The 26,416-nt window shown below is 39.0% G+C and overlaps 1 protein-coding gene across 1 annotated transcript in view; it reads right to left on the reverse strand.

Moving 5' to 3' along the window:
• Positions 1 to 1,921: 1,921 nt before the first annotated feature.
• POU6F2 (POU class 6 homeobox 2) overlaps positions 1,922 to 26,416 on the reverse strand; it is a 493,389-nt gene continuing 468,894 nt past the window's right edge. The window contains exons 7-9 of the mRNA XM_053662960.1: positions 12,990 to 13,158; positions 6,190 to 6,358; positions 1,922 to 2,487 (exon numbers count right to left, since the gene is read on the reverse strand). Coding sequence (XP_053518935.1) covers positions 1,983 to 2,487; positions 6,190 to 6,358; positions 12,990 to 13,158 — 843 coding nt within the window. The 3' untranslated portion in view covers positions 1,922 to 1,982. The remainder of the gene's footprint in view (positions 2,488 to 6,189; positions 6,359 to 12,989; positions 13,159 to 26,416) is intronic.

Genomic DNA, 26,416 nt, shown 5'->3' on the forward strand with positions numbered 1-26,416 from the left:
TTCTACCATTGCATTTATGTAACCAGCAAAGGGGCTACTGGAAGAGACTCAAACCCTTATCAAGTTTGAGGGAAAATAGGATTTCTAATCAGTTGGACAACTTGAGGTGGGGAGGGGGTTCTCTTTTTTCTTTTACAATTTACTTGTAGATAGTACATGAGCATGCTTATTAATTAATTACTCAGGAATATTTACATTTCAAAAGCAGGCAAGATAATGGTTTTCTTTTGACTGCTCCTTTAACTAAACACCTTTTACCTGCAGAAAACACCAACCACAGGTTCCAAGTGCTCACTCACCTGCACAGCCATTCTCCAATTTCAGTTTTGCTTCTGGCTTATTAGTATTTTGGCCCACAGATTTTTTGAGTAACTTATTTTGAAAAATGAAATAATTCCTAGGCTTCGATAGTGAAGGCTATTCTGATATGTGAGATAAAACACTCTGTATTTCTCCTTTGAGAGGAGGCACTTCATTGTTAAAACTTCTTTTCCCCTCAAGAACTCAAAGACCAATTCCAATGGTTTAAATCTGTCTGCCAAATTTCTGCTTCATTTATATATCCCAAGAACAATTGCCCGCCTCCAAAAAAGTCTGCCATTGCTATTGGAATGAAAGTAGTAATAGAAAAAATGGGATTTACAGGATACATGATGGCCTTTAAAGATCCAGTCACTATCTCTTTCTTTTTGGTTTGTTTACATGGGTGTGTGCATGCTATCTGTGTATTTTGACTGAAATCTTGAGACACTTCTTTGGCTATCAGACTTCTGAGAGAAATTGCTTTGTACAGAAGCATAACAAAGATGTAAATATTGAACCAAAATGTGCAGCTTATGTTTATATTACAAAATTAGTTTTGGTTAGCTTTCCATGTACGTGGCCAACAGATTAAGAAAAATCCCAAGCTCTGGTGTGGACAGTTAGCACAACGTTACAGTTTATGCCAATGTTGACAGTTCACCGAGCAAAGTCCTAGTTATTTTGGAGTCTCTTATGCATTTCAGTGGGATCTGAGTGGAAAAGACACTGTTCCCACTCTGTGGCCTTCAAGCATCCTGGGGCCACACACAAGGGAGATGAAAATGGAGGGAAAAAAAGAGAAATGCAAGCTTCATTTTCTTTTCTCAAATCCACAAGTCATAGTGAGAAGAAAGCAAGGAACATTTTGGCACACAATCCAGGATGCTCACTTTCAACGAGAGAAAAATACGGGAGAGAGAGAGAGAGAGAGAGAGAGAGAGAGAGAGAGAGAGAGAACCCTGTCCAGCCAAAATAGAAACTGATAGTGAGCCTTGTGGAATTGCTTCAACAATGACACTCACTCCTTAGGTGGTGACAGTAGATATAGAAAAGGTGGGAGAAATCAGGCTTCTTAGTTTTCCATTAAGTATAAATGTAAAACTTCAAAACACAACTTTATACGCAGAAAAGAGCAGACTGACGATCACATTTGCAATGACTTTGGTTAATAGGTTTCATAGTGAATCAGCACTTAAAACCTGAAAGAACGCAGTCCCTCCTCCAGGTGGCAGGCTTGTATTCGCTTTGAACAGATCAAAGCTTTGGTTTGTTGTTTTTTGGTTTAGTTTTGTTTTCCTTTTTCCTTAAAATGTTTCACATTTTTATAATATACAAAAAAAGTAGTAGTTATTTGGTTCTCTTTTAGTCCATTAAAAAAACTGGCTTTGGGGAGACAGGTGGGAGAGAGAACTATCCTACTTCGCACACCTGTAGTGTGTATCATTCCTTGTTTAAAAATTTTCAAAAAAATTGTATTTTCTTTTTGGAAAGCCAACGGACGTTTATAAACCATTCTGTCCACTTGGTGGTTTTCTTAGTCTTTTACTAACAAGGTGGATGACTAGCGCTATTTTTAATTTTACTTTTGATTTTTATTTATTTATTTATTGTTTGGTGAAGTCGCAAGGATGGAGTTCAGCTTCTGCAGAGTTTGCTTCTGATTCTGGGTGGGTGTTCCTTTAGGAATTTTCTTCCAGAGAGTCTGTTAAGGGATCCAGGGGAACGGCAGTTGCTGGCTCGTGTTGTTTTAAGCGTTTAATTGTGTTCTTCAGGGCCTGCCTCTTATTGCAGAACCAAACTCTAACTACTTCCCGGTCATAGTTCAGCTTCTCTGCAATTTCGGTCATTTCCTGCCCAGATGGGTGTGTGTTCTTCTCAAAGTGGGCATTGAGGATTTCAAGGGCCTGGGGTGTGAAGGAGGTGCGCCGCTTGCGCTTTTTGGATGGTTCACTCCCGATAAACTCGGTCAGGTTCTGCATACCTGCTCGATGGCGGGCCTCAGCCTCAGCCATCCACCGCTCAAGCACCGGCTTGATCTTCTGGGCACTTTTAGGGGTGATGTCCAGCTTTTCAAACCTGGCAGGATACAAAAGGCCAGGGTTCAGTTTGGCTGTCAGACTGCTAGCTATAGTGTTCTCTTGGGCTTCCTGTGGTAGGAAAAAGTGGCTTCTCAGGATGGTGTGTCTGGGGGGAAAATTGAGAAAGAACAGTCTTACACTGAGTCCTCTGCCAGGGTGGGCCTCCTGCCTGCCTGCCTGCCTGACCAACTGTCTGGCAGAGCGAGTTCACTCCAGATTATCAGCTAGCTGCAAGGTAGCTGTTCCAGCTCAAGCCAGCACCCACCCTCCCCTCATGCTTCATGCCAGTGCATGCAGCCTGCACACATAAACAGATGAGGGTGAGGAAGGTAGAGACAGCACAACATGCGAGCCTTCTCAATGGAAACAAACAATTCTCAGATCTCTTTCCTGTAAATTCTTGAGATCTAAACTTTTATTTTAATCATACCAGCACCAATTTCCCAATCTTCAGAAACCTTAAAATAAAAATTAACGCCAGAAAGTGATATCAAAGACAATAGCTGTCATGTTCTTTCATTTAAAATGATTCTTTTTATGTTTTATATTTGGTTTTCCTTAAATTCCCCCCACTGACTTGATGATAGAAATACTACATCTATTACAGTAGTGATTCCAACTAGGACAAGTTTCTTTTATAGCTCTTTTCATCTCTGTTTGTGTCTAATTTTAATGTCTCTCTCTCTTTCTCTCTCTCTCCCTCTCTCCTCTTCCACCCCCAACCTTCTGGTAACAAACAATTTTCATCATATGTAACTCTGTAACATGTTCCTTTTCCAGGTAAACCATGTCCTGTTGCTACTTTACTGCTGGACTCAAGTAGCTGAATGCATTGTGATTACTATGGACATTCCTCCCCAGATGAACTAAGGCCACTTTGTGCCCTCTAAAACCTGGTCAGCCTAAGTATATTTGTGCACCAGGATACCAAGCTATGTTTAATGTGTGATATCTGCAAACTGTGCTTGAATATTATTTTCTGTAAATGAGGTCTTCTGCATATCAATCACCATCAGCAATTCTTGCTACACTGACTTTAAAAATACAAAACAACAAAACAAACAAGCAAGCAGAATAAAAACAAAGACACTGAAATAGAGGACAAGTGGGCAGCGACCAGAGGGGAGAAGGAAGGGAATTTAAGGGGAAAAATGGGGAGGGATTTTGAGGAACCAGTATGAAAGACACAGAGATGAGGACTGGGGTGGGGGAAGGAAATGGGAGGGAGGTGGGGAGATGGGGCGGGGGTGCTGGGGTGGGAGAAATAGACAAAAAACTGTACTTGAAAAATAACTAAATAAAATTAAAAAAATATAAAGCATCCTGGGCAAAATTATGTATAGTATTTTAACAGGTCATTCTAGTATAAACTTCATACTCATTTTCAATAAAATACAAAAACATTCCAATTCCTTTTGCTTGTTTATTCTAAATAGAAATTTACAACCCTCTAATATGAAAACTTTGGATACACAGACTTCTCCTCTCTCTTTTAAAGTTCAGTGCTGGTGAAAAACTGTCTGACTGCAGAGTGCATCTTATTACAGTAGTCTGTTTACATGGAACTAAAATGAACCCACCTTAGTCAGACTATGTTTTATAAGGATGCTCACAAAACAACACAAAAGGGTAAGCTTTCTTTATGTACGATAATTTTAGTTTTGAAGCTGCATCTTAAATATGTTGTGATAAGAAGTGCAAATGCTATCAAATTTTAACGTGACTCCTATAACATTTCCATCCGAGCATAGTACAAGGAGTTATTTATTTTAGAGAAACTCAATTTCCAGTACTAGTCAAAGAGGGAAGAGGTACATTTTGTTTTCAGTACAAAATGAATGAATCATTTAATGTCAATTAATGAGCTTGTCACTTGTGGCATGCTTCCCCAGAGTTCTTACTATCCTGTTAATTGCCACATACTACATTTTACCACCATTCATTATAACAGCTCCCAAACTCAACCTCTTGATAGCATGATAACAGGCTTTACAGGCCTTGACACAGGGAGAAAGCTTGTGATAGGGGAGCCCAGTGTGTTGGCAATGCTTTTTCCTCTGTGTCTCTAATAAGGAGGGACTTTTCACAGCAGCACTTGAGAGTTCCTGCAGCTAAAAAAGGAGGAGTGACACCTGAGTATGTAAGCTCAAATGCAGATTCCTTATCACCATTAAGCTAACTTGAATTGTTCCAAAGAGTTTGGTTTCTTCCAAGAAAATTTTCATTTTTTTCTTGATAGCTCCTAAAATTACCTCCCTGAAGTTCCAGAAGCTAGAAAAAGGCCAAAAAGCCAAGGCATCTGGTATATTCAGTTACACAGTGAATTCCTAAGGTCTCTTTTCATTACAGCCATAGTTTCTTTGGCTTTCCCTGGGGAAGACTTTAGACATCAACATATTTGATTGGGAATGCCCAAGAAATACTACCTATGTTAGTGAAAACATTAAATAACACTTAAACTAATATAAAGTAACCAGATTTTAGGACTAAAAATAAGCCAAGAAGGCTTTAGCAACAATAGCAAATTGGCGACAATTTAAAAAAACCTGTTGCTGCCTGTATCACAAGGCTGTCAAGATGAAACAAAATTAATGTTTCTCGACAGGGAGCAACAGTATTCATATCGTTGGTGCTGCTTATTAGTGTTGATCCATCTGTACATATTGTTTGGAATAACCTATACAAGCCTTGAAACAAATTTCCCCACAGTAGTATCCTTGTAGAGACTGAATAAAGGTTATTTTCTACAGGGAGGTATCTTATAAGAAAAAACAGTAGGGGAGGCCATAGAAGTGAGAGAATCCTATGGCGCTTTTTGTATTTAACAACAATCAATGGGTTTTATGGAAAATCATTGAGCAAAATGTAAGCTGCAAGCTACTACCCCATACTGATGTTATTTATAACCTTAGTCTTAAACTGCAGGAAAAGTACACTTCCATCCTTTGGGGAATACATTAAAAGTATAAAGAGCAGATAAAAAGATAGCATTTCATGGATCACCAAGAAAAAAAATCCACTTAAATGAGTTTAGAGTTGGTTTCTTGGCTTTTCCTGATGGAGGAAGACTCATAAGGCATTGCCCAAGAGGAAAAAGCTCTTACAGAAGTGCCTTTGTTACCTCATGCATAAACATAGGATTAGTGCAACACACACATGCATGCACAGAGTCTGCTTCTGGTGGCTTGACCCAGATCAACCTGAACACAACCAAGGCTGTATTCTGTCATTTATTTATTTTATTGGGGTGGGGAGCTAGGGTAGGTGAGATTAGGCCAGATTCTCAGTACCCTTTTCTGAGCCATGGAAAGCAGTTGCTTCTTTTCAAAAAATGTACTTTTAAACTTGGGTCTGAGAAAGCAAGCTAAAAAATTCCTTTGAGCTCACAAGGTAGTAAAATTTTTTTTAAGATGAATTTTCTTGGGAAATCCTGATAGCCATCCCTTGCAGAAATAGTGGGAACATTAACACCAACTGGGGCTGGCAGGTTTACATTTGCACAGGACACCTATCTGCAGACAGGAGACAGTAGCTCAGCTGTGTAGGAGGGTGGGTTAGAATATTTCCAATGAGACCGCCTTGGAGGTTCTTTGCTAGTTGACAAGAGTTATCAAGCCAGGGCCCGCAAGTCTGCTTTAGCACTTTAATCTCCATCAGTATCATCAGTTTCAACATACAGCCACTCTAAACTTTGTTCCCACACTTTACCCCTCCAGCTTTCCCCACCCGAAGAAAAGCTGAGCCAAAAGGACAAATGAGGTCCAAATCGGCAGGCCAGGAGAGGTAACAGCATGCAGGCGCGGGTTACCTGCAGATGGCTGACTGGCTGTACGCAGGGCCCTCTGTAGCACTGAGAGCCTGTCCCACCTGAGTCTGGGTCAGGCCAAGGGACAGGCGCCGGATTTTAAAAGCTTTGGCAAATTCTCGGATCTCCTCCAGATTAACCCCATCCACCTCACCCGCCGCCGTTTGAGGATCTGTGGAGATGTTTTTAAAAATAGGATCAATATATCAGCACACAACTGACTAATATCTGTTCATTAGGGTTTATGGGAAACTGACCTTTTTAAAAGTGCAGTGGTGGGGAAACCCACACTACACCATGTTCTCTTTGTCTCCCAGGTGAAGCACCAAACCCCCATCCTCAACTCATTACACCTCCACAAATCATTCTTCAAGATATTTCTATTCCAGGTATTCCAGGGTTGCTTACATGGCCACCTCCACAATATAAGGACATGTTCCTTAGGGCTTAACAAATAGTGTAGGAAGGCACCTGCCATGGGGGAAGCAACTGCATTTTGCCTGTAAGTATGTTCAAATATTGCACAAAAATATAAAAATGGAAAGATTTCAATTTGTAATGTCCTAATTGAAATCTTTAGTGCTACAAATTGCCCTTGAAGAAAATAGTATTTTGTGTTTTTCCTTTACTTGATTACCAAAGCAGCCAGGCTAACAGATGGCAATGTTGCATAATTTCTTATGTTCACATTAACTCTTCAAAAGAGCATGCTATGAAGCTGTGAGAAAAATATATCCCATTCCCATAAAGCAGTTTACTGACACAGATGCTTTTGTCCCTGAAAAGGCACATAATAAAAAATGCCTAGCGCAGGAAGTTTCCTTTGGTGCTGGATAACTCGGTCAATTTAGGATTTACTAAGGGAAATGACACAACAGCTGGAGAATGAAACTCTCCTCCCCTGGCTACTGATTCCTGGATAAATGAAAGCACACACCAAGCTGGAAACTGCATGGGTGGGAGACAGTGGAAGATTTCAAAGTGCTTCACTCCATCCTGCCTGGAGTGAAGCCATTCTCCCTGCCAGCAACTCTATTGTTCTTCACCTCATCCTTAGGACTTAGGCAAAAAGTTTTTCTCTTTCTCTTTCTGCATAATCACCCATCAATTTCAGTAAATTCAAGTACTTGTATAAGGACTGTGATGGATTTTATTAGTCTTCTGGGTTCAGGGCTCTGGACACACTTGTTATCATGAAGGGAAAGAAATATTTGCATCTCAAGGGCCAATTTTTCAAGGACTTTTAAGTAAAATATTAAAAATTCTGGGGAGCTTGGAGCTTAATGTATTGATTCTCTCATTACAGGGTTAATAGACTCAATAGATTCGGCAACACAGATGTACACTGTGCCTGTCAGATTTTTACAAGTCATTAGTTAGAAGTTCATCGTGGAAAGATTAAAAAGTGGTATAACCATAGCAATCAGTCTGTAAGTATTAAAGTGACTCCTGGGAGCCCTAATGAGTGGAGTGAGGGGCCCAATAGTATGAATGAGAAAAAAATTAGAGAAAAATACCAAGCAGAGTATCATCAAGAAATGATGGTGTGATATCCACACTGGAATTGGCAAAGAAAGGAGAGGTGACAGGAAAGGATTCATCTGGGTCTTATCCAGTGAGCAGCTTTCAGAGCATGAAGGAACTGCATTCTGATCAGTGGGAACAGTTGGCAGAGAGGCACAGATGCAGGAAGCAAAGCCTGCAAAGGTTTTGGTAGGATGGAGTGGGGTAGGGTGAAGTTTGAGTGGTGAATATTTCAGTGTAGGACGTTGAGACTATATGGGCAGGGGCAGGGACTATAAAACTGATTTAGTTGTTAAGATTAATTAAAACCCTGAATTGTCCTCCCCAAAATTTCCCCCCAGAAAGCTAGTAACACTTGGCTAGTGAAAGACTTGTTTGGGTTGTCCCTGGTGGAGGCCACCCTCCAGATCTTAAATCCCACCAGAAGAGCAGCCTGGAGCAGCTTGAAGGATTTGCTAGGGACTCCAGGAGGTTACATCTACATGCACAGCAGCTTTGAGGCCCTTCTCTCATTTCTTCCTTTAAAAAAATTCATAGAGCAGAAGTTGCAAATGAGCAGCTTGCAAATAAAACTCAGCTTTTCTAGTGCTTATATATTTTTTGAATTACTTGTAACATTTAAACATTGGGAAGTTTCTAAAGAAAAATCTAGGTTTTCCATGTTCTTTTGAAATAGTAGAAGATTTGGCTGTATCAGGACTATATTTGCACTTGGGAATGAATAATCAGTCAGCTGGAACTGATTCTGGCTGCTCCTTCATCATCATCCTCATCTCCACATTCTTCTCAGACCTGCTGCCTTGCTGAGCCTGTCTTGCATTCTGAAGGTGGGCAAGATTGGTTCTGGGTGTTGGTGGAGATGGTGGAAAAGTATTAATTAGTACAACAGTTGTGGCCCTCCAAAGGGCCACAGTATATAAGAAGAACAGGTAGGCAGTATGTCTGTGGCATTAACATTTCACAGGGCATCAGTGTAAGGGGTTGCTAAATGGGTTGTTGAATAGTCACCAGCTCTCACCCTTCTACATCACCCTTCTACAACCTCTGCTTGTGGGATTGTTATAAAAGAAATATGCATCTTTAAAGAAGCTGCCAAGTATGAATTAACTGCCTTATGTAAACATCCATCTACTTTTTAGTGCTATTCTCAAGGCAAATAATGGGCATGTTTACCAAATATTTCTGAGAAATAAACCATTTAGGAACATGCAGTGCAATTTGGGAAAACAGCTTACTTGCAATATGGTGACTTCACTGGGTTGTAGAAAATGATGTGAATTGTGATCATGTGAACCAGGGGTTCCACTGTGCCATAAACTATCACCATGCATTTTTATGTTCACTTTATAGTTTTGGTTTCTCTTGTATTGACTATGAATTCTTTGCTGTCTAAGAATCAAGTTTATAGGCCAGGGATTTAAGAAAAGTGTACTGAAAAACCAAACTCAGCAAAGAATAATTTCAAATCTACTTATTTTTAAACAGTAATATGTAAATCTTAAACAAATTTGAGACATTTGTCAGGTCAATTGTTTGACTGTTGCAGACTTTCCCAAATCCCAGATTATAGAAACTGTATTTATCTCTGATGATTGTGGAGACCTAACAAGGCTTGATATAGGATAAACTGTGTAGGTTTCCACGCAGCTGTTCTAATGAGTGTGCATATCTAGTAATTCTGAGCCCAGCTGTGGTGTTCTTTGCACATTAAGATTCTGTTATCATTGTTAACACATTAACTTTGTGACCTTTTGCCTGAAATGGGGAAGATTTTTGGATGATCTGCCCAAGAACTGGAACACTGATAGGTTGCTCAACACTGTGAGAATCTTTGAGCATGACACGGGAGAGTTTGTTGACCAAGGTGTTTTTTTTTTTTTTAAGATTTTATTTACTTATTTTTTAGGGAGATGAGAAGGGAGGGAGAAAGAGAGGGAGAGAAACATCAATGTGTGACAGATATATTGACTGGTTGCCTCTCACATGACCCCAACCAGAGATCTGGCCTGAAACCCAGGCATGCGCTATGACTGGGAATCTAACAGATGACCCTTTGTTTGCAGGCTAGCGCTCAATCCACTGAGTCACACCAGTCAGGGCTCATTGACCAAGGTTTTGATCCCAGGTTCAAATCCAGTTTGATCTGGTCCAAACTATGACCTTGCCTTTTGGAGGGATTTGTCTCTCCATTAACCATCCAAACTCAATTTAAGGATTAGCTACTATACCAAGTCCTTCTGTTCTATCTCATCTTCTAAAACTGAGATAATCATTTACAATATGCTCATTGTTCCTATACTGATGTTGATCATAGCATTTATTTTGCTTCATTCTCTATGTTTCTTTGTAATCAGTTCATGACTGACCCCAGGGCAGGAACCACATCTTGCTTATTTTTGCTTTCTTAATTTTTATCCCTGTGTCTGGTATATACATGGTGCTTAATGCATGTATTTCTTTTCTTTTTAGGTGGACTGACTCTGGCCCTTTTTTCCCCCTGTAGTTTAACCTACATAACAACTACATCTGAAGTATGGGTTTGGGTCTCCCCACATTAGTGTACCTACAGATTTGGTGAGTTTATTTTGGAGAAAAATACTTTAATTGCATATTTAATGCTTGAATATGAATTTTATAACATGCAAGATGTCTAGTTTTTTTCTTTAGATTGGCTCAAAGAAAAGCCTATGCTTTAATTGTGAGTCATGGGCCCAGGCTTTTAAAAAATATTCAAAGATATTCAAGTGATTTAATATATTTTGTTATTCGAATTTCTCTGGATAAAATTTATGTGTAAACATTGTGTCTTTTACAGCAGCTCTGGTATATAGAATGTGTACAGCTCATTGACTATTATCATCCTGGTTTTGTCACCATTAGATTTGTTACACAGGGTATCATGTTCTCTCAACTAAGACTATGTATACCTGATCCCTCTGACATAAAATGGTCAATATGGGCTGTACTTTTAGGATCTATTAGATGCTAGCTTCAATATCTGAAAATGAGAATTTATAATACCTTATTGGGAGTATTAAAATGAGCCAAATATTGAAAGTGCTTTGAAAATTCTATAAATGAAAGCTCAAACAGTGGTTTGAGAAAATACTCCATGTACTATTCATCAGAATATACTCCATGTACTATTCATTCTGTAGTTGGGTTGTGAGGCAGAAGGGGATTACTAAATAACATGCTCAAAACCGGTAGCAACTGTAAGTCCAGTGGTGGGTTTGTGTAAAGTCTGATGCCTGATGGTACTGCTTGACCCTCTCATATTTTCCAGAGAAGGCTCCTTCTTGAGGATCTGCATATGAGTTTTGAGTTTCCTGCTTCAAGTGCACATAGTAGAGTCTCTCTTCCCCAATTCTTTATTTTTTATATCAAGGATATGTAATATCATTCACTCATTATAGACCTAGAACTTAGATGCCCTATTGGCCATTGTGCAATTGAATTCCATCTGGTCCATTAAGTTGCTCTGATACTGATTTCTGAAAAAAAGAAAAACTCCTTTCCTGGGCTGCTTCAGACTATTGAAAACTCAGTCCCATCGTCCATCTGTCTGTATGTTCATTTATCCATTCAGTCATCTCTCTATTCATCCAACATGTATTGAGTACAGTCTTTACCTTGTGTCAAGTACTGTATTTGTGGGGTTATTTGTACTTTTACTTCATATTTAACTTATTCTTATCTGTAAGATGTTTGATCTTGTTTTATTTTCTTTAAGGACAAAAACTGAACAGACTATCCCAAATTTATGATCTTGCTGCTACATAGAAATAGAATATTTTTCAGAAACTTATGCTGAATATTGAACTAAGATAAAGCTTTATTTTTTTCTACAACAACCATATGAAAAGTTTTTTATTAAGCAAAAATCTGGTTATAACTAAGTTAATCTTATCCATGATTTTTATTTAAGAAAGACTAGAGTTTCTGGCCCAAATGAGAGAAGTTATTTGTCTAAACAACCTAAAATAAAAGGTTGATGGCAAACTCCATGTATAGCCTGAAACTCTGTTTTGTGTTGACCCATCTTTAAGATAAGAACATTCAGGCTACTTGGGTATTTTAATATCTTTCCATAACTCTTTATCTCTCTTTCATTCCACAAACATCTTTCCTGTCTGAATTAGCCATATAATTGAATGTGTATGTATGTGTATATACATACATACACAGATAACACAAACACATGTACTCAACATGTGTATGTTTATATGTATATATGTATTCTTTTTGAGGGGAGTAGCTTGTAGGGGAGAGGACATGGCAACACTTCATTTGCTGTGCATTTCTAAACTTTCCTCATGATATGTGAGAATCCTTACTGTTCATGTTAAAATGGACCATTCATGACACTTTGCCAAATATACTCACATCTGTCCTTGTTTTATGGTACAAATGCCTATGCTGTGCTTTAGCCTTTTAAATCCATAACTACTGGATTTTTGGCCCCTGGAGAAGTACAATCTATGCACATGTTCTGCAATGTTATATATAAGAAAAAATTGTGCTAAACGTGAATAACTAACATTAAATTAGACCATTGTCTCATTCTTCTTAACGTGTTTATATTTGCATGTGAGACATATGCTGTCTTCACCTAGGGCCAACTACTATTTCTAACTATGTGGCCTGTACTCAGGGAAGTAGATTTTTAGGCTTATTTTATTTTATGAATGGTTGTCCAGAGATTTCCCACTGGATTCCAGCCCAATAAGTTTCCCCCACAGGCCACTGGAGGCAGCTCATTGTGCACACACAGCTACCAGTCCACAGGTGCGCTCTCTTTTCTTTCCCCTGATATCCACAAATAGAACGGCGGGGGTCTTCAAACACACAGAAAAGCAGTTTGACCTATGGGGCTGAGTGCCTGTTGTTAGTTATTTCAGTTCTGAGCTAAATGGCTCATCTCCTGCAAACTGATCAGTTTCTCCCTTCTCAAGTGGCAGGACTGACTGAGCTCATCAGAAAGCACTTGAGATAGAAACTGGTCCTTACAGGCATTTATTGAGAGTTTGTGCTTTGGGGGACTGCATGCCAAAAGAACTACATGGCCCATGGCATGGACTTCATTGAAATACTGACTTAGTAGGGCCAATTCCTCTTTGAGGTTGAGAGACTAAGAAAGGGCGAGGGAGGTATGGTAGGATGGAAAGAGAGAGCTTGAGCTAGAGTGGAGAAAGAGAGGAAGAGAGAAAGAAGGAAGGCATTGCAAACAGGCAACAAGAAGGCCACCATGATTTAACTGAGCCAGAAAGAATACTTACTGCTGACTAACTGGCCCACGCTCAAAGCTGAAGAAGAAGAGGACGAGGAGGAAGAAGAGGAAGCCTGCCGGACAGGGCTTTGAGACGTGGATGCTTGGCTGTGGGCCAGGTGCAGAAGATTACCTTGGGAGGCTGCTTGAGCCACTGACGTCTGGGATGGTTGGTGAAGCTACACAGGGTTGTAAAAAATACACAAATGAATGATAAATTAGGGGGAAAATGCCAAGGAACAAAAGTTTCATATGAGGTTGAATCATTTTATTTCCAAGAATATATGTTGGTACTTTCCAGGAAGACTGAACATCCTCCCACACAACAGGCAGGATTTTCTTTTTGTATATAATATGTTGCTGCTTGCTCGACAGGCATTTTATTAGTAATTCTAAATATATTATTAATTCCCTACTTAGTTTGCTGGAATATCTACATTTCCTGACCACCATGTGTAGCTAGCTAGACTCTTTCTGCCTGTTCAAACAATTACAGCTCATTTGACAGGGTTCTCAAGTATACATAGATAAACTATAATTCTTACAATCAACTTGGAATACAAAAGTCAATATAAAGGTGTGGCTATGTCCAACCATTTGTCTTATGTAACTGGTATTTTTAGGAAAGTTCTAGTTTAGTAAAGCTGAGTGTATATAGGAACTTCTTGCTCTCCTAGACCAAAGGGTCTGGGTGTATTACTGTGAGGTTAGAAAAAAGGCTCCCTAATATTCCACAGAAAATTAGGCAAGACATTGGGGGCAGTCAGGACAAAAGAATCTATTAACATTTGTAGGTCTCACTTGTCACTTTCCTACTCTGTGTCAGCACTCTGTTCAGGACTTTTATGCACTCTTTCATTGAATTCTCATGTCAGGCTGAGAAATGGGTTATTATTTTGATTGCTTTTTTTCACAAACAAGGAAGCTGAGGCACTGAAAGGTGAGAGGTAGTGTATGTCCATTCAGCAGGTGTGGAGGAGCTGGTCTCTGGACATATGAAATCCAACCTTGGGCTCAAGCTCTTAGTCACAATGCCGCATGTAAGAATTTACTTAATTAAAAAAATCTGGTGTTCCTTAGAGACGGCTGTTTTTGGGTCTATTTATTCATGACTCCTTCACAGGTTATCTAAGGACTGTTGTTCTGAGAGGTGGGAAGAGTTCAGCTGAGAAGAAGAAGGAGAGAGGAAAGGGAAATAATTGGAGGTGTCAGGTCTACTTAAGGGCCTGGGAAGGATCTCTTTCGATCTGTGTGTTGCCTCCCTAGAAAGTTGACACAAAGGGCAGACCAGGACCCTCATCAGTGGCCACCTGCCACCTTTTTTAATTGGTCATAGTACTTTTTGGCATACAAAGTGCTTTCTTAGCTGTATTCACACTCACAGTAGGAAGGGTTATTTATTTGCTCATTTATTTCCTTATTTATTCATTTTAAATTATATTTTATTATTTGTTATTATAGTTTTCCCAAATTTCCCTTCTTTGTTCCCCTCCACACAGTCCCCCCTGGTTCCCACTCCCTCAAGCAATCCCTTCACCATTGTCTGTGTCAGTGGGTCCTGCATGTATGTTCTTTGGCTACTCTATTCCCTATGCTGTACTTTACATCCCCATGACTATTCTGTAATTACCAATTTGTACTTTTTCGTCCCATCATCTTTTTCATCTATCCCCCAACCCTCTTCCCATCTGGCAGCTATCAAAGCATACTCTGTATCTATGATTCTGTTTCTGCTCTGGTTGTTTATTTTGTTTTTTAGACTCAATTGTTAATACATATTTATCGCCATTTTATTGTTCACTTTTTTGATCTTCTTCTTAAAGAAGGCTCTTTAGCATTTCATGTAATACTGGTTTGGTGATGATGAAATACTTTAGCTTTTTCTTGTCTGGAAAGCTCTTTATCTGTCCTTTGATTGTAAATTATTCCTTTGCTAGATAGAGTAATACTGGTTGTTGGTCCTTACTTTTCATCACTTTGACTATTTTTCACCAATCTCTTCTAGCCTGGAAAGTTTCTTTAGGAAAATCAGGTGACAGTCTTTTTTTTTTTTTTAAAGATTTTATTTATTTATCTTTAGAGGGGAAGGGAAGGAGAAAAGGAGAGAAATATCAATGTATGGTTGCCTCTTGTGAGTCCCCTGCTGGGAATTGGCCTGCAACCCAGGCATGTGCCCTGACTGGGAATCGAACCACGATCGTGTGGTTCGCAGGCCTGCGCTCAATCCACTGAGCTACACCAGCCAGGGCTCTTTTTTAAAAAATATAGTTTATTGATTACACTATTACAGTTGTCCCATTTCCTCCCTTCAGTTCCCTCCACCCTGCACATACCCACTCTCACCCACACTCCACCACTTTAGTTCATGTCCATGGGTCATACTTATAAATTCTCTAGCTTCTACATTTCCCACACTATTATTACTCTCCCCCTGTCTATTTTCTACCTACCACCTATGCTACTTATTCTCTGTGCCTTTTCTCCCTCTCTCCTCCTCCCACTCCCGTTTCTAACCTTCCATATGATCTTCATTTCTGTGGCTCCGCTCCTGTTGTAGCTGTCTGCTTAATTTGTTTTTGTTTTAGATGTGGTTCTTAATAACTGTGAGTTTGCTGTCTTTTTACTGTTCATCTTTTTATCTTTTTTCTTAGGCAAGTCCCTTTAATATTTCATATAATAAGGGCTTGATGATGATGAACTGCTTCAACTTGACCTTATCTGAGGAGTACTTTATGTGCCCTTTCATTCTAAATAAAAGCTTTGCTGGATAGAGCAATCTTGGTTGTAGGTCCTTGTCTTTCATTACTTGGAATACTTCTTTCCAGCCCCTTCTTGCCTGTAAGGTCTCTTTTGAGAAATCAACTTGACAGTCTGATGGGAGCTCCTTTGTAGGTGACTGTCCCCTTATCTTTTGCTGCTTCTAGGATTCTTTCCTTCATTTTAATCTGGCTAATATAATGATGATGTGCCTTGGTGTGTTCCTTCTTGGGTCCAACTTCTTTGGGACTCTCTGAGCTTTCTGGATTTCCTGGAAGTCTATTTCCTTTGCCAAATTGTGGAAGTTCTTCTTTATTATTTATTCAAATAAGTTTTCCACTTGTCGCTCTTCCTCTTCTCCTTCTGGTACCCCTATAATTTGGATGTTGGAACATTTAAAAATGTCCTGAAGGTTCCTAAGCCTCTCCTCATTTTTTGAATTCTTGTTTCTTCATTATTTTCTGTTTGGTTGTTGCTTTCTTCTTTCTGTTCCACTCCATTGATTTGAGTCCCAGTTTCCTTCCCATCACTATTGGTTCCCTGTACATTTTCCTTTATTTCATTTAGTGAAGCTTTCAATTTTTCATCTAATTTGCGACCAAATTCAACCAATTCTGTGAGCACCCTGATCACCAGTGCTTTGAACTGTGCATCTGATCGGTTGGCTATTTCTTTGTTACTTAGTTGTATTTTCTTCTGGAGCTTTGATCTGTTATTTTGTTTGGGCCACTTTTTTTTTTTTTGTCTTGATGCACCTGTTACATAGTGAGGGGCGGAGCCTTAGGTGTTCACCTAAGGGCAGGGCAACCCAGTGGCTGGGTTGTGATGCAGTATGTTGAGGAGGGGTTAGAGAGGGAACAATGGCGCCTGCTCCAATCTCTGCAGGATTTCAGTCACTTCCCCCAGTCAAAGTGGGCCCTTTTGGTGCTGATACCTAGGTGGGTGGGTTTGTGTATGTTCTAGGACCCTGTGGATTTCTCCAACAAACTCTTCTGTGAGGCTGGGAGTTTCTCCGGGCACCTCAACCCCCCACAGGTGTTTTCAATTGGTGTTTCGAGACTTTAGACTTTATTTCCCTATGCTGGGACCCTGGGTTGTGCGATCTGTCTCACTCCACAGTTTTGCCTGGTTTATCTGCACAAAAATGTGGGGCCACCTGGTCCACCAGCTGCTTTGTGCACTGCATTCCTCCACAACCTGCTGTGTTTCTGCGTCTACCCACTGTCACTCTGCACGCCTGGGTCCCCCAGCTGCTGCTGTGCTACAAGCCCTCTCTGCCCGGCCACCCAACTCTGTCCCTCTTACCTGTCTGGATGAATATTTCTTCTTCAACTCCTTTTTTGTCAGACTTCCATACAGTTCAATTTTCTGTCAGTACTGTTTGTTTTGTTGTTTCTAAATTTTTGTTGTTCTTATTTTGGTCTTGCGAGGAGGCACAGTGTGTCTACTTATGCCTCCATCTTGGCCGGAAGTCTCAGCTGACAATCTTATGGGAACTCTCTTGTAGGTAAATAACTGCTTTTATCTTGCTGCTTTTTAGATTCTCTCTGTGTATTTAACCTTTGGCATTTTATTTATGATGTGTCATGGAGTGGGCCTTATTGGATCCATCTTGTTTGGGATTCTCTGAGCTTCCTGGACTTTTCTGTTTATTCCCTTCACCAAGTTAAGAAAGTTTTCTTTCATTACTTTTTTCAAATAGATTTCTAATTTCTTGCTCTTCTTTTCCTTCTGGTGCCTCTATGATAAAATACTGTATCACTTGAAATTGTCCCAGCAATTCTTTACCCTATCCTCCTTTATTGGGATTCTTTTGTCTTCTTGCTGTTCTGACTGGTTGTTTTTGTTTCCTTAAGTTCCAATTTGCTGATTTGATTCTCAACTTCATCCACTCTACCTTTGATCTGTAAATTGTTCTTTATTTCAATTAGTGTATTCTTTGTTTCTGACTAGATCTCTTTTATACTGTTGAGGTCCTTGCTAAGTTCCTTGAGCATCCTTATAACCAGTGTTTTGAACTGTGCATCTGATAGATTGCTTTTCTCCATTTTGTTTTGCTATTTTTTGGACTTCTGTTCTTTCATTTAGGCCATGTTTCTTTGTCTCCTCATTTTGGAAGCCTCCCTGTGTGTTGTTTTTATGTATTAGGTAGAGCTGTTATGTCTCTCAGGCTTGATAGTGTTGCTTAAGGATGTCATTCTGGGAGTAGAATCATGTCAACTCCTCAGCTTTTATCTAAGAGCCAACTACAAAACAGACTCCAATCTTTTACCATCTTCTTAGGATGTAAGAGCTAGTGTGGGATGTTTCAATTTCACATTTGCCACTTCTTTTTCAATGTGTGTGTTCATTCTTCACATTATACTTTATTGAGATATAATTTATATGTAATAAAATATAATCCATTTCAAGCATATAGTTTGATGAATTTTGTCAAATCTTTACACCTGTGAAATCACCATCATAATGAAGATATAGAATGTTCCCACTATTCCACAGTGTTCCCTAATTTCCTCTGCAATCAGTTTTCCCTGAACTCCTGGCCACTGCCCTGCCTAGATGGACTTGTTTGGCATGATTTTAGAAATGGAATCATTCAGTATATAATCTTTTGGTACCTGACTTCTTTTGCTTGCATACTTTTTTTTGAGATTCATCAACTTTGTTGCATATATCAGTAGCTCATTCCTTGTTTTATTGCTGAATAGTATATATAAATATCTATATCTAAACCTATGCCATAGATTGTTTACTTATTTATTAGTTGATGGAAAGTTTGAGGCTTTGATGAATAAAGCTGTTATAAACATTTATTTACAAGTCGTGTGTGTACCTGTGTTTTCACTTTTCTTTTGTAAATACCTAAAATTCAAATTGTGGAACTTACTGGATCATACTGTAAATGAATATTTAACTTTTTAAAAGCTACCAAGCTAATATCCAAAGCAATTGTAGCAATTGATAGCCCCACTAGAATTCCAGTTGCTCCACGTCATTGTCAACACTTAGGAATAACATTTTTAAAAATTCTAAAGTGTTTTTAACCATCAATTAACATTTTGCCTTCAAACAGTGAGGTGCTACTTTGGAAATGCTTTTAATAAGCTATTCCCTTTCAGTTCCTCATGGTAATACTTTTTCTCCCTGGCTTCTCATCATATTCCTATGCAGTAGATGTGCCTAGCATGATTATGAGAAGTTAACAACTGGCCCAAAGTCATGTGGCCTGCTGACTATTAGGATCCATATTCATAATGCCATCCTATCCACTACATAATTGCCTGCAGTTACATTTCAAGTGAACATCCTTATTATTACTGAACTTTGCTAAGTGGAGGCTAGACTATGAAGTAAAGATATTTATAATCAACTTAAATCCACATTAACATGTATCAGGGACTTCCACCAAGATGGAGGCGTAGGTGGAAACACTGTGACTTCTCACACAACCAAGTTTAAAAACAACAAAGTTTTAGCAACAAAAACACTGCCAAACCACAGAAAATTGAACTATACGGAAGTCTGACAATAACGAACCATTCAGCCAAACTGGTAAGAGGGGCAGAGCCAGCAGCAGAGCTGGGTCGGGCAGGAAAGACCCACTGGACCAACCCGGGCGTGAGACATAGGCGTGCAGGCAGATGTGGGCAGATCCCAGGTGTGGAGTAGCAGTGGGTGGACCCACTGAGGGTGCAAGGAGGCAGACCCACTGAGGACTGACCACGGTCACACTTTCGCATGCAGATAAACCAGCGAAGGAGTGAGCAGTGAGATGGACCGCGCAGGCCCCAGTGGCAGGAAGCAGCATAGGGGACCGCTATTGTCCCTCTGTGACCCCACCCCCACATATAGCATCACAAACCAGTGACCTGGGTGGTTCCACCCTGGTGAACATCTAAGGCTCTGCTCCTCATAAGTAACAGGCACAAACAGAGCAAAACATTATGGCTCAAGAAGAACTCAAAGCCCCAGAGCCCATAACTCGAAGCGACAAAGGAATAGCCAAACTTTCAGATGCACAGTTCAAAACACTGGTGATCAGGATGCTCATAGAACTGGTTGATTTTAGTCACAAATTAGAGGAACATATGAAAGCTAAACTAATTGAAATGAAGGGAACTGCACAGGAAACCAATAGTAATGGAAAGGAAACTGGAACTCAAATCAAGGGAGTGGACCAGAAGGAAGAAAAAAAATGACCAAACAGAAAATGATGAAGAAACAAGAATTCAACAAAATGAGGAGAGGCTTAGGAACCTCCAGGACATATTTAAACACTCCAACATCTGAATTATAGAGGTACCAGAAGGGGAAGAGGAACAGCCATGAGTGGAAAACTTATTTGAACAAATAATAAAAAAGAACTTTCCCAATCTGGCAAAGTAAATAGACTTCCAGGAAGTCCAGGAAGCTCAGAGAGTCCCAAAGAAGTTGGACCCAAGAAGAAACACATGAAGGCACATCATCATTACATTAGCCAAGACTAAAATGAAGGAGAGAATCCTAGAAGCATCAAGAGAAAAGGGGACAGTCACCTCCAAAGGAGTTCCAATCAGACTGTCAGTGATTTCTCAAAAGAGACCTTACAGGCAAGAAGGGGCTGGAAAGAAGTAGTCCAAGTCATGAAATCCAAAGACCTACAACCAAGATTGCTCTATCCAGCAAAACTTTCATTTAGAATGGAAGGGCAGATAAAGTGCTTCTCAGATAAGATCAAATTCAAGGAGTTGATCATTACCAAGCCCTTATTATATGAAATGTTAAAGGGACTTGCCTAAGAAAAAGAAGATAAAAAAGATGAACAGTGAAAGGACAGCAAACTCAGTTATTAAGAACCACACCTAAAACAAAAGCAAACTAAGAGGACAGCTAGATCATGAGTGGAAACATATAAATGAAGATCACATGGAAGGTTAACAACAGAGGAGTGGGAGAAGAAGTGGGGAGAAGGTACAAAAAATAAGTAGCATAGACAGTAGGTAGAATATAGATGGGAGGAGGGCAAGAATAGTAGGGGAAATATAGAATCTAAAGAACTTGAGACACGTGGTCATAAACTAAAGGGGTGAATGGTGGGGGAGGGGGTATGCAGGGTGGAGGGGAATGAACGGGGGAATAGTACAACTGTAATGGCATAATCAATAAAATAAGAAAAAATAATCTAAAAAATGTATCAGGCATCTGCTTACAGTAATTAACAAGTCTTCTGAGGATATGATCAACAATTAAATCCAATAAGTTTTGTTCTGTAGGACACACATGAAAGTATAAACCTACTTTAATTTGTTTAATAAAATATGATGAATATTTGCATATTAGTCTCCCCCCTCTAACCTATTGTGTTGTCCTTCTAAATATTGCTACTAGACCAAAGCTTTTTACAGTTTTGAGTTACTGAATCATGAGATAGTCTTCAGTTTTACCATTTCATCAATATTTTATTGGACCTGGGTGTGGTAAAGTACTATCAAGGAACTGGATAAGACAATAATCAATTAAATTTTTTCTTCCTCAGACACACAACTCAGTAAAGAAAAAATTATCAGGTTGTAATCTCACTTAGGAGTCTCGAAAGAAATCTAGGGTTTATGCATTTAGCTATGCGGGAGAAGAAATATGAGAGGAAAATAATCTAGTTCTAGTCTACACAGCCAAAGAGAAAGATGAATCTAAGATATCTAAAAATCTAAGAAAGATATGTTTCTTCCAAAGGAAATAAACATTTTAAAAGGACACTGGGGTCCTGCTTACCCTCTAGAGTTCAATCAGACAGTTCAGAAAGACCAAAAAAATTTGAAATGTTTCTTGTCAATAATCAAGATTATATAAGCAGTAACATCCTAATGGAACTTATATGTTTTTCCAATTGTAAGAGTAGACATATATCTGTTGATTCCAGAATCACTTGTGAGCCCATGTAGACTAGTTTATTGTGCATATCAAAATCATTCTAGAGATGGATTTCTATTTCATAACTTCTTCCTTCCAAAAAGGGGATATTAGAGGTAACATTTCTGTTACCTCTCATCCCTAAAAGTACAATTCTTTTAAGTAAACTTTAAAAATAGTCCTATCTTTGCTATTCTTAGTTTAATGGTTTTAATGCATTGACCTTTAGAAATTTTATGCTTAATAATAAAAGAGAAAGCTAAGTTTAAGTTATTTTATGAAACAACTCTGGGATTCAATATAAATATTTAATATAGTTTAAATAAGTAGCATTAGAAAGTGTTAGTTAGATTTAATTATATTGTTTTTTTCAGACACTGACAACTATGAAAATCATATGTAATTGTATTGATAATTATTGGCAACAGAAATAGATGGAGAAAAAGTGGACATTAGAAGCTTCAATAAAGGCAGATGTTTCATTACATTGCCTTGATCTTGAGAGGCAAACTCTATGGGCACCATCTATTAGATGATTCCTACATGTTTTTACACATATTATTTTTAAATCTGGAACTAATCCATTTACGTATTGGTGATAATCATTATAGAAGAGAAAACAGGCTTTAAAAGATTAAGTGGCTTATGTGGGATCACACAGTTGCTATAAGTGAGCTTTGAATTCAGGTAAGTCTGACTCAACAGCCAGCACTCCTTCTTCTAGAAGTGTCTCACTCCTGCCTACCACTGAAGATGAGTGGTTATGAGTCAGAGAAATAGCAAGAAGGTTAGCTGGGAGGTGTGGGAACAAATGAGATGTGTTCTAGCTGAGGCTGGTGAGCTGCACTTTAGAGATGACAGTACTTGTGTAAATCATGATCTATCAATTTGAATACATCTTATCTGTTTTTATATGAAAATTTAAATATTTTTCTAGTTTAGCATTATAAGGGTTCCAAAGTATGTAAATTTTCACATTTTAAAAGAAAAACGATACTCTTTGGGTGGCTAGAATGTTATCTAAAAATATAACAATTTTGGTAGGGTGTAGGAAACAGATGGAGTTGCCTATAGATTGTCCTTTGCTTAGTAAAATTAATCCTGCTAACCGTTATACCCCAAACTCCTGTTTATATGGTCATATTTTCTATTTTATTTACTATAGCCTCACTAGATTACCTAAAGGAGCTGGATTTTACCTCCAGCTAGTTGCGATAATCACTTTTCTGACTTTTTTTGAGCTGTAAGTCAGATGTAAATACAATAGGTTTTGTTATAGGCTGAATTGTGTCCCATCTTAAACTCATACATGTTGAAGTCCTGACCCATAATACTTTAGAATGTGACTATATTTGGAGACAGTGTCTTCAAATAGGTAATTAAGTTAAAATGGGATAATATGATATGACTGGTATTTTTCAAGAAGAGATTAGGACACAGACAGAGAAGAAAGGTTATATGAAGACACAGGGAGAAGATGGCCATCTGCAAACCAAGCAAAAGCCTCAGAAACCATTGATACATTCATTGATCTCAGACTTCTAGCTTTCAGAACTGTGAGATAATAGATTTTTGTTGCTTAAGCCACCTGATCTGTAGCACTTGTCATGGCAGCCCAAGCTGACTAATAATGCAGGTAGAGAGGCTGAAGAGTCAACAAAAAGGAGCGAAGGTGCAGTTCATCTTAGCCTGGGGCTCTGCATTATCAGAGAGGATGGAACAACATCTATCTGATACAGAGAATGAATGAGAAACAGGGAAGAACGGAATTCAGAGTCTGAAAAGCTTTATAAAGGCATACCCAGTTTTATTGCATTTCACTTTATTGTGCTTCAAAGATACTGCATTTCTAAAATTGAAGCAAGACTGTCCACCAGCAAAAATATCACAGATCTCTTTATTGTGATACATGCTTTATTGAGGTAGCCTGGAACTGAACCTGAAATATCTTTGAGGTGTGCCTGTACTACCTACTGCTACTCACAGTCTGGCTTCATTGGGTTTGTTACTGTTGATTGGCATTGCCACAGTGTTTAATATATTCAACAAAAACAGATTCAAGTACAACGACACTCTAAATGCTTTCTTGATTTTTCTGTGCCACTGCTTCCCATATATTTTCTCTGTGTAACAAAGTATATCCTTAATAATAGTTTAGTTTCTGAAACAAAGCGTCTTCTAATTAAATTCACAATTGCTGTAAATATAAGTGTGGATGACAAGCATTGTGGAATATGAAATGAAATGCAGAACATGCTAGGCAGTTTGTAAAAGTAAATGCATATAAACAGTAAAATTCAAATGAGATTAAATATAGAGAAATTCATTTGTGGAGAAAAAACTCTCCAAATGTGCAAATGCAAAATGAAAGAGGTCTGGCCTTTTCTAAATATATCAGGGAGCCACAGTGAACCACAGCCTAAATCTCCAAGTGGTTCAATGGAGAAAGTGAATATCTTCCTGGGAAGTCGAGCAGAACTGAGAACAAGCAGGACTTTGTGACTCCCCTCTTCCTGCCCTGGCTGCCATTCTGAGTACTCTGTACCTTATAACAGCTTGAAGAAACACTAAACTAGTTCTCAAGATTTAGCATTTGCCAGATTCACCTAAGCAGGGAGCTATTAAAACACAGATCACTGGGCTCTACCCCCAGAGTGTCTGATGGAGTAGGTCTGTCAGGGCTCAAGAAGTTCTGTTCTTGACACTTTTGAAAGAAGCTTCTTTAAAAAAGGGTAAATAAAGTGTATTTATTATGTCTAGACAAGAAAAGCCTGAGCCCAGATGTAATAAGACCTTTCAATAATTAGGAGGATGTAATGAATAGTGTTATTGAAGTTCTTTCTTCTGTGAATGGAACAAGAGTGCAGGTTTTAGATTTGCTGAAAGATTTAGGCTTAACCTCAGGACAATCTAATTTTTGTGGGAACCTGGACATGAGATCTAGGAGAAATTTTATTATCTTTGTGGAATGTTTGAAAGGCAAGGAGGGAGTTATCTTTTTGGCAGAGTTTAGGAAACTTACTTGATCTTTTTTTCCAGCTATCTTCCATGACTTGTACACAGCTCTTTAACCTAAGCAGAGGTAGAACTTCAAATGTAAAGCTCTGCTTATTGCCTTCAGGAAAGTAAGTAAGGGAGAGGCTCCAATGGTATCAAGAGAGCTGAAAGTAGTGTGGCTCATACCAGGCTATGAGCATGTGAGGAAGTGAGGGGAGTAGAATAAGAGCAGGATTCAGGAGAGACACCCAGACACAGGCAGGGAAGGCCAAGGCAGTCCTCAGACAAGGTTGTGACATGCAACCAGGGCTTGGTGGGGACAATTACAAGACAGGAGTCAAATACTAGTACAGCCACAGGAATAAGGAATTAAATATAGTTGAGATGATAAAGTTGGAGAGTGTGGCAAGAGGAAGGATTTGATAATTTAAAAAGAGATAAATAAAGAGCACAATGCTGTGTTGAAGGCCTTCCCAAGCTGCCTTCAGGTGCTAACTTAGAATGTACTGGAAAATGACAGAAGACCAGAATCAAAAAGCCGCAAAAGAGACTGGGCTGGGTTTCCCTGGAAGCATGGTTCTGGGGTGCTGCTGCCCTGGACAGGGAAATAATAAGTTGACAACAATTAAACTGAAATCAATTGACTGAGCACCCACCATATGCTGAGTCCCAAACAAGGGTGAATCAGTCTGGTCCCTGCCTTTCAGGAGTAGACTGTTAATGACAGTACAGTGTGAAAAACATAAATGGAGCATGGGAAAAGCAGAGATGAGGTAGTAATGCAGTGAAGCTTCATGAAGGAGGGATCCTAGACAAAGGAACAATGGCAGAAAATCTCCAGACAGAGAATGTGGGTAAGGCATTCCAAGCCAGAAGGACAGAATGCACAGTGAGCACATACCATGTTAGCTGGGCTTGGCAGGGAGTGATGAGACCAGAGAGGTGAGATGTCCAGATATGTGGCTGGAAGATCAAGGGTTGTTTTATACTGGGGTCACTGATGTACATTTTATCCTTCTAGGAGTATCCTTATGCTATTTTAGATCACTAGTGGGTAGAAATGCCTCATTTATGTCACATTCTGGGAGGTTCAAAGGAAAAAATGGGAACCATTGATGCAGGCAAAGGCTGGGAAGGGAAGTTGATTTTCAAAAATAAATAAGCAAAAACATTTCGTATTTAGCTAAAACGTTGGATGGATGTAAATAATCATATGGCATTTTAGAAAGCTAACTTAGATAAACCACCTTCCTCTTGCTTCCTGTTAACAAGTTTACTTTTTGAGGAAAAATTGAATGCCGTTGTGGATCACACTCTCCAAGTGTTATAGCTACGACATTTAATTTTTACCATATTATTGAATAATATCGATGCCTTGATTTTACAAATTGCAACACATTTCCTCTCAACTTTTGTTAGAATTTAGTCAACAGAAGAATAAGTATATACAAAAATAATGCTCGTGCTGCTTATGAAGAAATCAGCAATTCACAGTCACAGAATAATAAGGGCAAATCAGGGGGTCTGGGGCACTCTGACTTTGGGGGGTTGGAGTCCACCCCATCCCTATTAGCTACAAAGTCCCATGGAGGGAACAAAAGGTTACTTTTGAGCTCCACCAAATATTTTTGTATTAAGTAATTTTTGCATGCACAGAAAGATTCCTTCCCCTCCCACACACCTCTGTCTTTCTTCTAGTTATTTTCTGACTCTTACTTGTAATTCTCACTAAGGACCTCTGATGTGATACTGGAGGCTATATCCAGGGCTATCAAATCCTGGTACAATATATAT

This window comes from Artibeus jamaicensis, unplaced genomic scaffold, assembly GCF_021234435.1.
Source record: "Artibeus jamaicensis isolate MK-2021 breed Jamaican fruit bat unplaced genomic scaffold, CSHL_Jam_final contig_311, whole genome shotgun sequence".
In the NCBI taxonomy this organism is placed as follows: domain Eukaryota; kingdom Metazoa; phylum Chordata; class Mammalia; order Chiroptera; family Phyllostomidae; genus Artibeus; species Artibeus jamaicensis.